The 16,864-nt window shown below is 41.7% G+C and overlaps 1 protein-coding gene across 1 annotated transcript in view; it reads left to right on the top strand.

Moving 5' to 3' along the window:
* The window catches only part of PCSK5 (proprotein convertase subtilisin/kexin type 5), a 213,173-nt gene extending 197,236 nt beyond the window's left edge, over window positions 1-15,937 (top strand). Inside the window, exons 25-31 of the mRNA XM_033164114.1 lie at window positions 1,858-1,900; window positions 2,692-2,834; window positions 4,911-5,111; window positions 6,055-6,288; window positions 13,604-13,687; window positions 14,051-14,195; window positions 15,675-15,937. Coding sequence (XP_033020005.1) covers window positions 1,858-1,900; window positions 2,692-2,834; window positions 4,911-5,111; window positions 6,055-6,288; window positions 13,604-13,687; window positions 14,051-14,195; window positions 15,675-15,936 — 1,112 coding nt within the window. The 3' untranslated portion in view covers window position 15,937. The remainder of the gene's footprint in view (window positions 1-1,857; window positions 1,901-2,691; window positions 2,835-4,910; window positions 5,112-6,054; window positions 6,289-13,603; window positions 13,688-14,050; window positions 14,196-15,674) is intronic.
* The last annotated feature ends 927 nt before the right edge of the window (window positions 15,938-16,864 follow it).

Here is a 16,864-nt window from a genome sequence, read left to right as displayed (position 1 = left end):
GTAAAAACCTGTGTTTTACTGTTGGTTATGTATAAATTTGGTGGCATAATTTATTTTATGTTGTACCTCATCCTTGTATCAGCACAGATGAAGGATGGGCTATGAATATTTTCTAAAATAATAATAATAAATAGTTCATAAAAGGTGGGCTACAGTATTGATGTCAGTAGCTGGATTTAAAAAATAATAATCAAGAATAGTAAAAACAAACAGTCTTTCTTGAGAGACTTGCTCTTCTAGAGGGAATACACAACCATCACTTAGATGTGCCAGCGCTTTTTTATAGAAAAATGGTGCTGGTACTCACAATGATCCTGATTTCACAATCCCCCTTTTCGCTGCAGTTGCCTGCTTGCTCTCCTAACCCTCCATTTACCTTATTGGAAGAATTGGGGTGGGGGAGTGTTGGTACTGTGTATTGTTGAGTACCGCCAGAAAAATAACCATTGGATGTAACCTTCCAGGTGCTTTTGGTCTCCATCGCCCATCAGTTCCCAACCAACATGGTCAATCAGAAGCGTCTGGTGGGGCAGATGGAAGTTGTGGTGTTCTCCTGGCTCCTGGGCACTGCTTACGCTCCCTGGGAGGAAGAGGGGAGGGGCAAGACAGTGGGAGCTCAGCTGGTATGGGCATGGCAACAGGAGTGTCAAATGGGCAGCAAACCTGTTGAGCTCCCCATTGACTTCCAAGGTGTTTGGAAGCCCACCTGTGCTGACCCTCTGTCTGCTACTGTGGCTAGTGGTATGGTTTGCTGGGAGTTGTATTCCAGCAACATCTGGAGGACCCAAGGACATCTCTGACTTAGAGGGTGACTGTCTTCTAGGTCAGTATGTGTTATATAGGATTGTGTTATATAGGACAGAAACCAACTGTCAAGAGACGTCAACTATACAAGCAGTCTCATTATGTGAAGACCACTCTGTGCAAGCAATTATACTTCCAGTGGGAGCTGCTTCAAAAAGGAGAGGGCTTTCCTATCTGCCACCAGTGCAAGTGTTAGGCATTGTTTGGGGAGGGGAGAGTGGAAATAGGTATCTATTAGATGGTGGCTGTGATATCAAAAGGGGGCACGCCACAAGTCTGTCCCCAGCCTACCAATGTAATTTTGATAATCTTAGCAATTTAGAAATGTAGTTTTTCTGTTCTCTGGGGGGGGGGAATGTTTTTTACAAGAATATATAACCTGCATTCTTACACCTTTCACCTGCATGAAAATAAATAGGAATTGCCTTCTTTAGCACTGTTCTGCTCAATATTCCAATATGTCTTTAACTATTATGTCTTTCGGAACCAGAGACTTCTTAAGAAATAGGCCTAGCATGGTGCACTGACTGGAGTGTTGAACAAAGACTGCAGAGACTTAGGTTAAAATCCCCACTTGCTTATGAAACTCACTGGGTGAACATGATCATGAAACTTGCTGTCTTGAAGCCTAACTTACTTCACAGCTTTACTGTGAGGATAAAATGGAATTGAGGATCCCTCCTTGTATGCCACCTTAAGTTGCTCAAAAGAAAGGCAAAATATGAATGTAATGAATAAAGAAGGTAAGTTATACAGTTTGAGGCTAGTCCTTATGAAGTCTTTGTGTATCCATAATTCTAGTGAGAGCAAATTTAAGCCAGGCAATGAAAACTTGCTATAAAAGAAGAAACTGTATATCAAAGGAGACATTTTTCACCAAAGCTATTTAAATTAGAATGGTCATCATAATCAACAAAAACAATGTTGATAGCATTCTCTTTTTATCTAAGCATTTCTTAATTTCCCACTGTTCGTTTAGCCAAATGAGATTTGGATACATGAGAAACCGGCACGGTGTTTTGTTTCCAATGTGTTGTTTGCTTTTAATTCCAGATGACCCAAGAGCCTGCACATCATGCATTCATAATTATTACATGTAAGTTTATTACTCTCTTCCCCACTTTCCCTCTCTTTCTCTCTTTTCTGAAACACAACAGTGCTTTCATTGGAAGGCCATAGAGTGGCCTTAGATATTCCAGAGCTAAGCAGGGTGGAATATGCAGTGATGGTTAATCTATAGCCCTTCAGATGTCGCTGAATTACAGCTCCCACCATCAGTGACCATTGGAAATGCTGGCTCAGGCTGATGGGAAATGTAGTTCAGCAACCCCTGGAGAGCCAAAGGTTAGCATTACATAACCCAGTGGTCCTCAAGGGGGAAGGGGGAAACGGTGGGTGTGATGGACAGGCTCCATTGCTGCACCGTCCTGAGCTCTCTGCTGCCTCCCCCTCCCCCTCTTGGTAACTGGCCGTGATGTGTAGCATTGTGAAGGCAGAAAAACAACTTCATCCTTACAGATTTTAACTCTTGGAAACCTCAGTGAGGAAATGAAAACAGGAAGGGATTTCCAGGACAATTTCTTGAGTAATTTAATCCCCATGACTGCTGCAGCTCAATGGAAATCACACATCATCTGCCATTACAACTGTTTTCTTCTTCACAGACCTGCTTGTACTGCTTCACAGAACTCGGGGGACAAGAGTCTGGGACAGAGTCTGAGAAAGGCTCCCTTAACCATTAAGCTACTGTACTTAAAAACATTCCCGAGTATTATCGCCCCTCATTTTAGTGGAGGTGCTTGCCACACATGAGTACATTTATGAGAGGATTATGCTTGTTCGTTGCAATTGTTTGATGCAAAATGCTTCTCTTCCCCCCCCCCCCAGGTACAAGCAGCATTGCTATAGAACTTGTCCTCAGAATACGTACAACGATGAAAAGTCTCTCCTTTGCATAGAGTGTCAACCAAACTGCAGAAGCTGCGACAAATATGAGTGTTACTGGTGTAAAGAAGGGTTTTTTCTTCTAGGTAAGAAAGGTGACGAGCGTTTTACATGGGGAAATGATTTCATGCCTTGCCCAAGAAGGCAAAATGTGCATTCAGTTGAGAGAGACTAGGAAGAGGCAGAAATTCCATTCAGTTCCCATTTCAAGCCAAATCTGTCAAAATTGCTCTTTCTGAAACAATATGAGAACCAAAACATTGCCATCCTTCAAAATTCACACTTATGCAAATTATACAATGCAGTTCTCCAACCAAACAGTGTTTGCAAAAATGTATGTATTAGGAGAAAGTATGCATAAGAATGACTCTATATTTGTAAAACTAGCATTAAATAATGCACTGTATTATTTAATTATTTAATTTAATTTAATTTAATTTTAGAAATTGCTTCTAAAAATGTGCACATTAGTCAAAACTGTGTATGAAAATACGTTTATTAGGAGAAATGTACATTAAAGATCCTGAAGAATTTTCATGAGGCTTAAAAAAATGTAGACAACTGAATTGAAGGTTAGAAACATGAGAAACTGAGGCAACTAAAATTGGCAGCTCGTTTCAACCTTAAGGGAGACTGACTACAATCTTAAATCTATGGGACGGTAGGTTCCCAACCACCTTTTAGAAAGAATGACACCCAGACATCTGCTTCAAGAAAACTAAATCATTCAAGGTTAAAATTTCATTCATTTTAATTCAGTGCTTGTAAACTAAGGTTCAGGAAATAATGTCGCTAGAAGCACAAGAGCATCAAACAAATATGTCTTCAGATCTGCACATTTAAACTTTAATCAACTTTGGATTTTAAATGTCAGCAATGAGATTCAGAGACAGACCCCTACTTTTGGGGTAAAGAGGGAATATATATTTATTAATGAAACTTCCAATGGGCCTTTCATTTTAAGCATGTTAATGCAAACTTCATTTGTTCAATATAAGAGATGAATGAATGGTGCAAAGTAACTTTAGCCTGAAAATGGTTTCACATCACTTCCATTCTTTGTAGGTGACTTTTTGCAGTCAACATGTGACATAATCCACATGCCTCCTATTATGGTGTATGGTTATGAAATTGCAGGCCTACACTCCAGAAGCCAAGACTTGTATAGACCTGTGAAATGCACTTTGAACCTTTTATGAGGCCCAGGTGTACATACCTTGTCTCCTTATCATAAGTTTTTTGGACCTTGTTATCTTATTCAAACTGGATTCTCTGTGGTCAGAGGTTAAGAAAATCTGGCTTGGGGTATTATAAGGAGGTGGAGTTGTGGCTCTGCTTTACAGTTTTTCAACTTTCATATACTCCAAGCTGCAACAGAAAACCAGAGTGCTCCTGAAAATTGGCCAGCAGTTCTGTTGTAAGTAATAAGGTAGAAATTATGCTTAGAGTACTTACTTTTCTAGACTTAGTGTTGGAGGCTGTGTAGCAGAGCCAAAACACAAACCTGGGTATGAGTGTCTAGATCTGTAAATTATAACAAATGTGGAAATAAAAACATACCACTTTAATCCCTCCACAAAATTCAAATCTAAAATATATTTAAAGTATTTGAACTGCCAGCATTTAAAATATACAAAAGTGCAATGATTTCAAAATCTCCACTGTTATAACCAGCAAATGTAACAAGATCCAAATATAATCATGTGCTAAACATGTTTTAACCTTATATATTTATATTTGGGTTTTACCAGATTTCCCAATTAGAAATCTATAGCTGTAAGATTTCAATATCATTGTAAATTGGTATGTTTTAACTTTGGTACTTCAATAACATTGGTACTTCAGATATTTTAAACATCTTGCAAATTTGAAATTTGTGGAGAGATTAAATTTCTGCATTTTCATTTACACACTTCATTCATTCATTCATTCATTCATGTATACACTTTATATATTAATTTTACAGATCTATGCACTCATACCCCGTTTTATATTTTGGCTGTGTACTTGTGGTTGGGCTGTGCTAAACTGTCCCAGGGTGCCCCAGTTTGCTTAGTGGCAATTGAATCACACATTGTTCTCTACTTTCAATGCTCCAAATAACAGGACTTAGCTGGCATCAGTCACATTATGACATAAAGGCTTTTTTATTTGTCCTTCAGATGGGAAATGTGTGAGTGATTGTGGAGCTGGTTACTACAGCGATGAGGTCACAGAAGAATGTGAGCCATGCCACCGGACCTGTGCAACATGCAAAGGGTTCGACTCCAGCGACTGTACTAGCTGCAAAGGAATTTTACAGTTACTCCATGGAAAGTGTGTGAACCTCAAAAGAAAGCAAGTAAATAGGAAATTCTGGAATGGTATGTTGCCATGCTTCCTCTGAATTCCCCCCCCCCCATTTCTTTCTGCCCACAAAACCACTGGGGGAAAACCTCATCCTTTTCCAAACTCTCAAATAGATTTTATGTATAGAAATGTAAGTGATTGTATTTACATAGGACCAACATCAACATTTGGCAACTTCTGGCACTCCAGTATCCCAGCAGGGCCCACGACTAACACCAGACCTGAACCCCCATGCAAGGGGAAGGTGGATCTGCAGCAAACTGTTATATGAATTACCCTGAAAGGCTCAAAATGAATATCATTCTGTATGTATATACAGAAACTACATCTTCACTAATGCAAATAGAATATTTATATGCATCACAGAGAGAACAGGCATAGTTTCTTATGAATGAAGGCGAACATTTTATGTTAGTATAAAATGCAGTGGAGGGCCATCAGATAATCATTAGCTCTTCACTCACCGCAGTGCTGTTGCATCTGCTTTATGCCACAAGAGTGACTCTCACTTGATACGAGTTGCATTCCCCTATCAACAGTATGTTAAGATTGTTTGATAGTTTAACGTTTTGATCACATCATAACCTGGTTAGGATTTATCCAGGAAAAATAAATGAGAACACATGCACTTGAAAACCCCATTCCCTCCTCACCACCACAAACATACAGTACACATTGAGATGAACACAGTTTTGAGCAGAATGATAGTTTTAGAATTCTAAGTACTGAATTCAATTGAATTTAGAGTGTAATCTTAATAAAATAAAAATCTTAACAATAGCATTACATGAATAAGTAAATGATAAATCATTAATATTATTGTACGGTTGATTAGTACCTAATAATTAAATACATAATAATTAATAAACCATGACATACAACACTTTTGTCTTACTTGCAGCTCTTACTCTGTTTCATAAATATGAATAATGATTATCAATCCTATTTTGCTGATAGAGAGACTGAAACTGCCTACCTCAAATGGCTTGGGCTCTGCAGACCTGAAAGACCTCTTCCCTTATGTCCCTTCACGGTCCTTACGGTCAGCCGAGAACGATCTCTTGTTGGTACCATCCGTGCACCAAATCCGGACGGAAAGGGCACTTAAAGAGGCGTTCTCGGTGGCTGCTCCACAGTTGTGGAAGTCCTTTCCCCTGGAGGTTCGCCAAAACCCAATTGTCTGGAAACGATGTAAGACTTTTAAAAAATTACTATCTACCTTTGGCTTTAATGGAAAGGGTGGGCTACACAGTTCACTGAATAAGGTTCCCAAGGGCTGCTTTTCTCTAAAACTGCAATACTATAAACAGGAATTTAAGGGGAAAGTTATCTACCTGAAGATGTAACCAGCTGAGGAGTATTGACTCTAAAAGACTCTACAAGCACAGGTGGAATATGCCAGCTGTGTTAATTTTGCCATTCTGTCTGGAGTAGCAATGATGAGCGCAGGAATCAACAGCATCCCTCTAGGACTTGCAAGTGACAAGTGTACCTGACAGTAACAAAGCTGCCTTGTCCTATACAGCTAGAAGGTATTTTTGTCTGAATCAGGAATCACATGCCCAAACAGCTTTTGCAGATGTGCTTCCTTCCTCATTTAATGGGATACCAGCTTCGCATGCTCACTGGAAAGGCGAAGGGGGGTTAATTAATATGCAGAGCATGGTTATTCTTACTTTATGGCATATCTGGAGGAGATACATAATCACTACACAGTGAAACAGCTTGTGATACTGTGTACACAACTTACATTTAAAGCATATCCAAAGCACATGAGCTCCTGCAAAGAATCTTGGGTACTGTGGTTTGTTAAGGGTCCGAAGAACTAGAGCTTTGTGAGGAGTAAACTACAGTTCACAGTATTATTTGTGCTTTAAATGTATGTAGCAAGAACTAATGTATGCTCAGCCCAGGAGAAGGGGGGGGGGGGGAAATACACATGCAAAAAAATACAAAAATCATAGGGAAATAGCAGACAACCTGCATGCATGGTACGTTTATGAGCAAGAGAGATGAGGGACCAATGCCACTTCAGTGCTTTTCAGTGTTCTTGGCTCAGCCTCCCTGCCATGGTAGAGAAGGGGAAGAATGCAATGGCTGTGCATATATTTCTGATGGTGAAACACTGTGTGTGATCCTGCAAAGCAAAAGGGCATTCCCTTCCCTTGCTTTCCTGCACAGTGTGGTCTTTTCTAGCACCCCAAGTTGTTGAAGTGGACTTAAGTGTTGGAAGTTTGTGTCTGGAGTCTCAAGGCTGAGACCCCTTTTGAGTTCTAGACAGAGAAATGTTAGCAACATATTCAAATTTCTACATGTGTTTTGAAGCCAAGCAAAGTGCTTCATCTGTAATTAAAGTGCCCCTTTCCCATAGCTTCCCTGTGATAATGAATTCTAAGTGTGTGCAACATAAGGGCATCACTTAGGGATAGAGGCCTGTGCTGCACAGCTTATTATGGTCCCCTTGTGTGGGGTTTATATATCAATTGTGTGTGATGTGATTGGTTGCAGAACTACACATATCATACACTATGTTGTGACAACATGGGGCTGATGTTGACATAGGGGTTGCTTAAAAAATGGTTTCCCCCTTTCCAATGAAGTCAAGAAGAGTGAAATTTTAGGTTGGTATCAAAATATGCCATTGACGGGAGGATGGCAATGAATTGAGAGGGTATTGTTTGGGTTTTGGAGGAAGTATTCCACTCCTGCCTGCTACCCCAACCCACCCACATCTCTGGCACCATGTGGCATATGTTCACTAGTGGGGTGACTCTGCAGGTGTCTCAAGGGAGTTCTGCTGGCATATCTGTCCTGCTGACTGTGTATCTGGTGTGGCATTACTGCAGTGAGTCTTCCACTAAATCTTAAAGCCCATCATCCAACATAACTCCACTGCAGTATTGCATCCTCAGTTCCAAACTAGGGTAAACTGAATAAACTGTGATAGAAAGTAATGATGAGTCTGAATTTGACTGGTATTCAGACTTTTAAGTGTAAGCCAAGAAAAAAAATTGTCTGGGCCAGTATGCGTAGCACAAAGAACATCTGCATTTTATCTTGTGCGCCAGATGATGAAATTATTTTGGAAGCCACGAGACATACTAGCGAAGGGGTTGTTGCGCTGTATGTTAACCCACAACATCTTGACTAGAATGAAACAGAACAGAATAGAATAGAAAAGAGGTTTAACAAATTGAAAGGGCTTCAGAGTGGCAGATTACATACACACTACATCACCAGTCTTTCATGTTCTTCAGTCAGGTCACTGAAGCAAAAGGGAAATAAATCCAGAAGAATATGTGCTCTGCAAAAGGACCTCCATATATTTTAAAATTTGAGCTTTTTCTTTTTAAAAAAAAATGCTGCAACAAAATAAAATTTCTAGGAATATTATACATCAAATGGTCATAATAATGTATAGCTAAATAGATAAACCTGGAGAAGGAACTGGCAAACCACTCCAGTATTTTGCCAAGAAAACTCAATGGACATAAAAACGGAGATGCTTTGAGAAGAAAGTGAGAGTTTCCAAGGCATGCTCTGGTTCATGGGGTCACGGAGAGTCGAACACGCCTAAGCCGACTAAACAACAACAACAACAAATAGATAAAATTGTTACAGCTGCTAGTGCTGCTGCAAATGTTATTTTTATTAACTTAAATCATTTGAATACTGTCTCTCCTCCCACCACATACTCGGGTTCCCCTGCCCCCCAAGCCCATTGGGGGGGCATAGAGGGAGGAAAGCTCTGTTGTGCTAGTGAGAGCCTATGCACTGGCTTCTGCTAGAGCAGGCATAGGCAACCTTCGGCTCTCCAGATGTTTCGGACTACAATTCCCATCATCCCTGACCACTGGTCCTGTTAGCTAGGGATCATGGGAGTTGTAGGCCAAAACATCTGGAGAGCCGAAGGTTGCCTATGCCTGTGCTAGAGGGACTTATCAGCCGAATCCTGCACTTCACAAAAATGGTTTTAGTTTATATCTGAAACATAGCAATGTGCATTGAGTCCCTAAATGACATGGACAAGAGGCCTTTGGGGGACAAGTGTCACCGGGCCTTAGGGGCACACGACTCTGCCTTGCTCAGCTCAGTATAAGCTGCTCTACATAGACTGCTAGTCGATCTCTAGGGTTTCAGACAGGAGTCTTTTCTCAGTCCTACCTTGAGGTGCAGGGAACAAGCGTAGCCCTTGAAAGGTGTGGTTGCCTTATTTCAAAAAGTGAAAATCAAGACATAAAATCTGGTAGCAAAGTTGCTGAGCTTTTTTGAGGGACAAATCCTGGCTATTTCTGGGAAATCCCGGACATATGGCAGCCCTATGAATGTTAGGGAAGGCCTTCAATGTGGTGCAGGTCTGGTTGTCATTCATCTGATACGACACTGGGTGTCTCTAGAAATACACAACAAAACTTTGGGCTGTTCCTGACTCCAATATGGGGCATGCTGGATTCTGGACCTGACCACCACCAAGGCATTTTGGTTTCGGCTATGCCAAAATAACCTGGACTGGGAATGTGAGTTTTCATCCATGCCTGACTTTTGCCTCCCTTTTCACTGATTTTGTAATCTGTTTACAAAATGGAAACTGTGTCAAAAAGGATTTGGCATCAAGAGAAAATGGTGGTAAATCTTTGAAACAAAATCCTTATAAAATCCCTATAAAATGTAGAATTGTAGGAGTCTAGCAACATATACATACCAGTACATTCTACTCCCCACCCCCTGGAGTTTCATGCATTTATTTTAGACATTAATTTGTTAGATTAATGTTGTAGTTCAGTGGCTGTCAGCATGATAACTAGACTGAGAAATAATGTATATTGGGGTTATTATTTCATTCTCAGCAGGTCTATAGGACCCTCAAATTTATTAATACTTATATGTTCAGAGACTGGCTAGGTCCTAGGATTTTATTATATGTATATATTGTTTCTGTTGCACCTTATTTCATAATTAGAACTATCTCTTAGAAGTATGTTACCTATTCTGTGCATTTGTATTCATATCTGTATCAGTTTTTGCAGAGCCATAAACTGAATATGATCTAATAAATAAACAGCTCCCCCTCTGGCTGTAAAGGCCGCACATTCCGATCGCATCCATGCTACTTGCTATTCTTACCCAAAATAGGTTACTTTTTCAGTCACGTGTGCATTGCTGCAATATTGCAACTGCAAGGTGGTAAACCTTCTCTACTGTTCTTCACCTGATCAACAGATTTGCTTCTGACTGAGCGTACATTTTTCAGAGACAGTCAGAGCAGAATACATTTCTTTGAGACCATTCAATTTATTTTCAATTTAAAAGCATGAGAACCACACTATCTGGTATGAATGAAAAGTTACTTTAGAACACCGGATTGCATCCAATGATTTTTTTCCTGTTAGCACAAGGACTTCTGCCTACAAAAGTTCTCCACCCCACCCCCAAATCTGTTATGGGGGATCCCCCAGCCTTCCAGATGAGAATGGTGAGCATTGGAGGCGCACAGGGAGAAGAGAGAAAGAAGAAGTCCCATTTGCAGGCAGAAGAGTTGCATGCAATCCACTAAGATTATACATTGTGATATGCATTTTTATGGCCTATGAGGCAGAAGAGGAAATGTTTCCAGGCACTGAAAATAATAGTAAATATACTGAGTGAAGAGATTACAACAATCTACTCCGTACAAGTAATCACAGGAATTTCTCGTGTGTGGAATGAAGGACTTTGTACAGAGAGTACCTTGCCCAGTTTATCGGTCTGTTGAGCTGTGCTTCATCTAAAGTTACTGTTTTACGCTGCTACCCTTGTCTGGAAGTAAGCCCCACTGAATGCAGTAGGATTTGTTTCTGAATAGACAGGATTGGGATTTCATTGTTAGTTGAAGACAATAAGTTGCCTAGGAAAAGTGCTTATTCATTAATAAGAATCTCAATCTAGCTGCCTTGAATAGACATGATATCAGAAGAACTCGTGCCCAGATAATATTGAGACACGTATACATCTGTGGCTTAATGCCTGAGCAGCAGTTCACTGACCTACAAGAAATCAAATATGCATCCAGTTGCCCACCAGTTGTTCATCACATGCCCTGGTGATTTCAAATTGTAGAATTCCTAATCCCCATGGACCTATAGGTGTAATTATATTGTTGGCTTTTCCACCTGTTACTTTGACTACTGAAAAAAATGCATTCGGGGAGACAGGTGGATACAGTAGAAGATATTGCTGTATTGCTAGACTAAATGAAGTGAACGCATATTTGGTTACATCACAGTTCTTGACCTTTGCATCATATCAACATGTGCAGCTTTTTAAGTAGCACACCTGATACTGTATCCCTGTGAAGCAGCACGTTCATGGAAATCCTGGAAGTTTTCAGATCTTCCTTGGGACAGAGATGCATTTGCAGCCCCTTTTAAATTATATCTGAATGTAGTTTAAGAGATGGGTCGTGTCAAAAGCAGCTGTGAAAGTATTTATAAGCATTGCCATCTGACTGGCAGATATACTTGTTGACTGGTCAGCATTTCATGTCTCATGTGCTTTGTAAGGCCACAATGCCTAGTACATAGTCCCCTCTGGTGGAGACTCAGAAATATTACAGCACTAATAATCTTGCACAGAGGTCTCCAAACTAAGGCCCGCAGGCTGGATACGGCCTGAGACTCATTTATCCGGCCCGCAGCGACCCCTGCCACCCACTGCCGCTGCCCGCTCTTACTGGTGTGGCGTGGCGCAGCTGCCCACTTCTGGGTCGGAGGAGCACCGGAAATAGCTTGTGCGAATGCGCAAGCGTTATTTCCTGTGCACATCCGAGTCAGAGGAGGCCCGTGCACTTGCGCACAAGCTATTTCCGGTGCACCTCCGACCCGGAAGTGCACCAGAAATAGTGTGCGCGCACGCATATGGGTGCGATCGGCACTGGAGACACTGGCCCGAGGCACGGTAAGTTTGCTGACCCCTAATCTTGCACATGGGTAGGCAAACTAAGTCCCAGGGGCTGGATCCGGCCCAGTCACCTTCTAAATCTGGCCCTCGAGCAGTCGAGGAATCAGCGTGTTTTTACATGAGTAGAATGTGTGCTTTTATTTAAAATGCATCTCTGGGTTATTTGTGGGGCATAGGAATTCGTTCATTTCTCTCCCCCCCCCAAAAAATAGTCTGCCCCCCCAAGGTCTGACGGACAGTTGACTGGCCCCCTGCTGAAAAAGTTTGCTGACCCCTGATCTTGCATCTTGAAAAAGCATTATGCAAACCTTGAATATTACCATTTTTAGTTTGAGAACAGAGGGTAAGATCAGCTGTGCTAGCTAATGATAAATAAGGATATCATAGACATAGGAACAAAATGAGGCAACTGCCCCAGCCAATAGAAGTGGGGGCGGTCAGCAGCAGTGCTCCATCTGTTTCTCCTGAGCTCCCTAGTTCAGTGGTTTTCAACCAGTGTGCCGTGGCACCCTGGGGTGCCTTGAATGATGGTCAGGGGTGCTGCGGGCAACACTGGCCCCTGGCCCTCTTTCCTTCCTCGTCTGCCCTAGTCATTCCCCTCTGTTGTACAAAAGAGCTCTGGTTACGCCATGGCCTATCCTGAAGCCTTTAACCAGCTTACTGCCTCAGGTGTAATGAAGAATGTTACCGTGCTGCCAGAGTTTTAAAGAAGATCAAGCTGCCAGTCCAGTTGGTTTTTGCATGTAGAATGGGAAGGAGGTATCATACTGCCTTTCGCTTCAGGTAACAAAAAGTCACAGGCCAGTCCTGATGATTAGGCAATGTTTCATGTACAATAGACACCATGGTGGTACATCGCTACTCTCTCGTGTTCTCATGCTGGCATTGTGAGCAGACTTGGGTCATCAGTTCCCTTCAGCAAAGTGAGGACAATTATCAGCTGCACTGAACCTGATTGGCAGGGCTGGCTCACCCATGAGGCAAGGCGAGGCGGCCGCCTCAGGCAGCACGATCCCCATGGGCAACAGATCCATGGCTTCCAAGGGATGCATCTGCCTGCTCCTGCTGCCACAGTGGCAGCAACTGTTTTATTGTGTTTTTTATATTTTGGAAGGAGCACAGAGTGTCTGAGCAACCCAGGCAAATGGGTGGGATATAAATATTGTTGTCAAATAAGACATCCCTATTTTCATCAGAGAAATGTTGGAGGGCGTGAAAACTGTTATAATAGGGTTGCATTGGGTACTGTGGCTTGTATATTTCTGCACATTTTAAAATCAAAATTTCAGTTGCAAAAAATGAATTAAGTAATTCACAGAAATCTAGATGGATGCCACTTGGTGATTCATAGACATTGTTCCCACCCCTTATTTCATTCATATTCTGTGTTACTATGGGCAATATCTCCAGTCAAGGTGAAAGTCTCATCATCTCAGCAAGATTTGCATTTATTTCCCTTTGTTATCTAAATGATACTAAATAATCATATCTGGAACCATGTATTCTGGGCACGCATGACCACAAACAAATAGACATTATTAACTCATTTCCTCCTTATCTCCTAATACAGCAACAACTACTCAGTTTGAGCTATGTGGTCCTTCATGCCAAACCTGTGAGAAAACTCCCAGCACATGCACTTCATGTCCCCAAGGTAACAGCATTTATCTTCTTTGTTGCTACACATTGTCATTATCAAGAGGTTTTGTTACATTCTCATAGATTTCATCTAATGCTAGAAAAAAATGTTATTGTTTAAAGATAGGTTTTATGCATGAGTGGAGAACCTACAGTTAAGAAGTAAGAAGTCATTAAAACATAACAGTATTTATTTATACATACATACATACATACATACATACATACATACATACATACAAAAAAGCATCCTAATTCTCATTCCACCTTTTCCTGCATTGTAATAGAAACGCTCCATTAATTTCTGAATTAGTTGGAATTTCCAAAATGTCCTGCAAATGTCTTTCAAAACATGTTTTGCCTGTTCCATTATTTTCAGGGAGATTTCTTTTTGGCAAGTCTTGTATCCACACTTGCCCACGAGGAACTTTTGGAAATGTGAAGACAAGACGTTGTGAGTGTCACTCCGATGCAGACATACCACGCTATTTGCACAAAGGCAAATGCTTGCAGGAGTGTCCCAAGTACGTTTCCATTTATATTAATCTGTGCAGACATGCAGCTTTCCTTCACATACTTCTATGTTGTTCTCACCTCCGTATTTTCTGTGACACAAAATAGACTAATCCTTCTGGTTGTAGAAAGCTGCATAATGACCTGAATGCTTCAGAACAATTGCCAATTTGCAAATGAGGGTGCTGAGAAATGCATTGCGGTTTTACTCACAGTGACCCCTCCCCAGGAAGCAAGGCCTAGTCCATAGGTGCAGCTCTGCAGGGCTGACACATGGCAGGGTCAGTCGTGGGATTCAGGTTCCATCGCAAGACACAGGTCTACACAGATAGCCCTTCCACCTAGACCCCTCTAACGAGGTACCCCTGTGACCACGTGGTTCCGAGGTGGGGGTGAGCCACCACTTCACCCCTCACAAAATGTTAGGATAAGGCCTTATCCGCCAAAGTTGTGACTACTGCTATAGGGAAGGCAAAACCTGCAAATGGGACCAATCTGTTTAACCGGCAAATTCCTTCCCGGCAACTATTATAGAACCACAGCAAACCCAGTAATCGCATAACCTTAGAGGGAAGAAATGTTAATATACAACAAGCCCCAAAGTGTAATTATGAAGGTGGGGTGGGAGGGTGTGCTCTTGGCCGACTGTGGTCCCAAGGATGGGAGGATGTACTGCCTTTTTATAGCCAGGGGGTGGGTCAGAGTGAAGCCTGCTCCCCTCTAGTCTGCTCCCAAGCCCCACCCCCTTGGACTGGATAGGTTGGCCAGAATTCAGATGGGGTCTGGAAGAAACTCCTGCCCTTCCCATTGGCTGGCATGGGGATTTTCTAACTGCCAGCTGCCCAGCCCAGCGTTGCTCTGAGGGGTCAGGACCTGATGCAAAGGGCCACAACCGCCGTCCACCCCAGGACTGGTTAAGCAGTCTTTCCATCAACAGTGTTGTGGGGTTTTTTATGTAATGGATACGCTCCCAATGGAATGCACTGTATTAAAAACAGTTTATTATTATGATTACAATTATTTCGACATACATATAGATACATACATAATGACATATCCCATCCTAACCCAGAAGCTGATGTTTAGACAATAAAAGCATAATTACAGCCAAATGACATCTTATGCCAAACTACTATTTGTACAGCAGGTTAAGTTAAACAGTTGAAGTTTACTAAAGAGTTTTATAATATGAGGGGAGTCCTTCATTTCCTTTTTTTAGCTGTGCCATTCAATTGCAAATGAGTCCTTCTGCTTCAGGCCTTGTTTGGATAGGATTGCAGCCATAGAGTCCTATAGGATGCATAATATATTAGTGGAGAGAAGATGACCCGATACCTCAAGATCTAAGGCCACATGGTGCACAAAGCCATGTCTACTGTGAACGCTTTCTTAAAGCTCTCAGCTCACCCCAAAGAGACTTTGCTAATTCTCTGAGAATTTACAGCATGTTCTGTTGCTTCATCTTTTTTAATTCTTTGCTTCTACTTTAGGGGCTTTTTCACTAAAGACGGGGCCTGCAGAGAGTGCGACAGACCTTGTAATACGTGTGAAGGAAATGCCACCAGATGTCTGTCCTGTGAAAGTCCTTTTCTCCTAGAACAAACAGAATGTAAACCTGCCTGCTCAGAGAAGCACTTTGCTGATGATGGCATTTGTAGAGATTGCCCGGAGATGTGTCAGGAATGCATTAGCAAGAGCTCATGTAAAGGTACTGCAGAGAATCAGCAGTATGGCACTGACCCAGGTCGTTAAATGAATGTCTGTTTAGAAGTGTGTGTGTGTGTGTGTGTGTGCTTAATGGGTATTTCGTGCTCTTCCATTTTGGTGTTTTGAGACAAAACCAAAAGCACGGGAAGAATGTGCTGGGAGAAATAGATTGGTGCTTACTGAGGTCTGACATATTTCTGCCCTGTGGACTTTGCAGTACATTCTGATCTAGAATCTCCCCGGCCAGCTATTCCTAGCTAGCATATCAGTGTGGGGTCCACCCAAGAGCCAAGCGGCTTCTGTAAATTTGGTGCCTCACATCAATACTGCGAAGACTTTTACAAAAACATGCAGATATGACTAGAGTTTTGGATCATGTCACTCTAAATAGTCTGAAAGGAAATCACTGTATTCTGATTAGGGATGAGTGAGGCTGTCGACTTAAGTGGCAAATAGCAGGAAGTGAAGAGCTCTTGTTGAGACATGGCTGTGGCAACGGTTTTTAGTTTTGTTGCAGCCAACAAAATGTAGAACAAGGGAAGTGGAGAGTTCATAGCACATTCAAGAGCAGACTGTGCTATTTTGTATTGTCTTGCATATCCTGATATACTCTCCTCTTTCTCAAAAGTGTGCACTCCACCATTTCACCTGCACAACGGGAATTGTTTGCGTTATTGTCCACCTGGCTTCTTTGCTGACTCCGGCCGCTGTTTCCCCTGCCATAAAGACTGCAAAAATTGTGATGGGCCAGATTCCAATGACTGCACTGGTTGTTCCTTGTATCTATACAATGGCGAATGTTTTTCAAATTGTCCAGATGGCACTTACTATGAAGAAGAGACTGACATCTGTAAAGGTATGTTTTTCAATTCAGAGGCAGAGGTCAGAAGACATTTTGATCAATAATTCCCTGCCAGAAGACATTGATGTGCCACTGGTATGCATGCAACAAAATAACTAATTAAAGGTTTAT

Source organism: Lacerta agilis, chromosome 11, assembly GCF_009819535.1.
Source record: "Lacerta agilis isolate rLacAgi1 chromosome 11, rLacAgi1.pri, whole genome shotgun sequence".
Classification (NCBI taxonomy): Eukaryota; Metazoa; Chordata; class Lepidosauria; order Squamata; family Lacertidae; genus Lacerta; species Lacerta agilis.
This window is presented reverse-complemented; position numbering and strand designations above follow the sequence as displayed.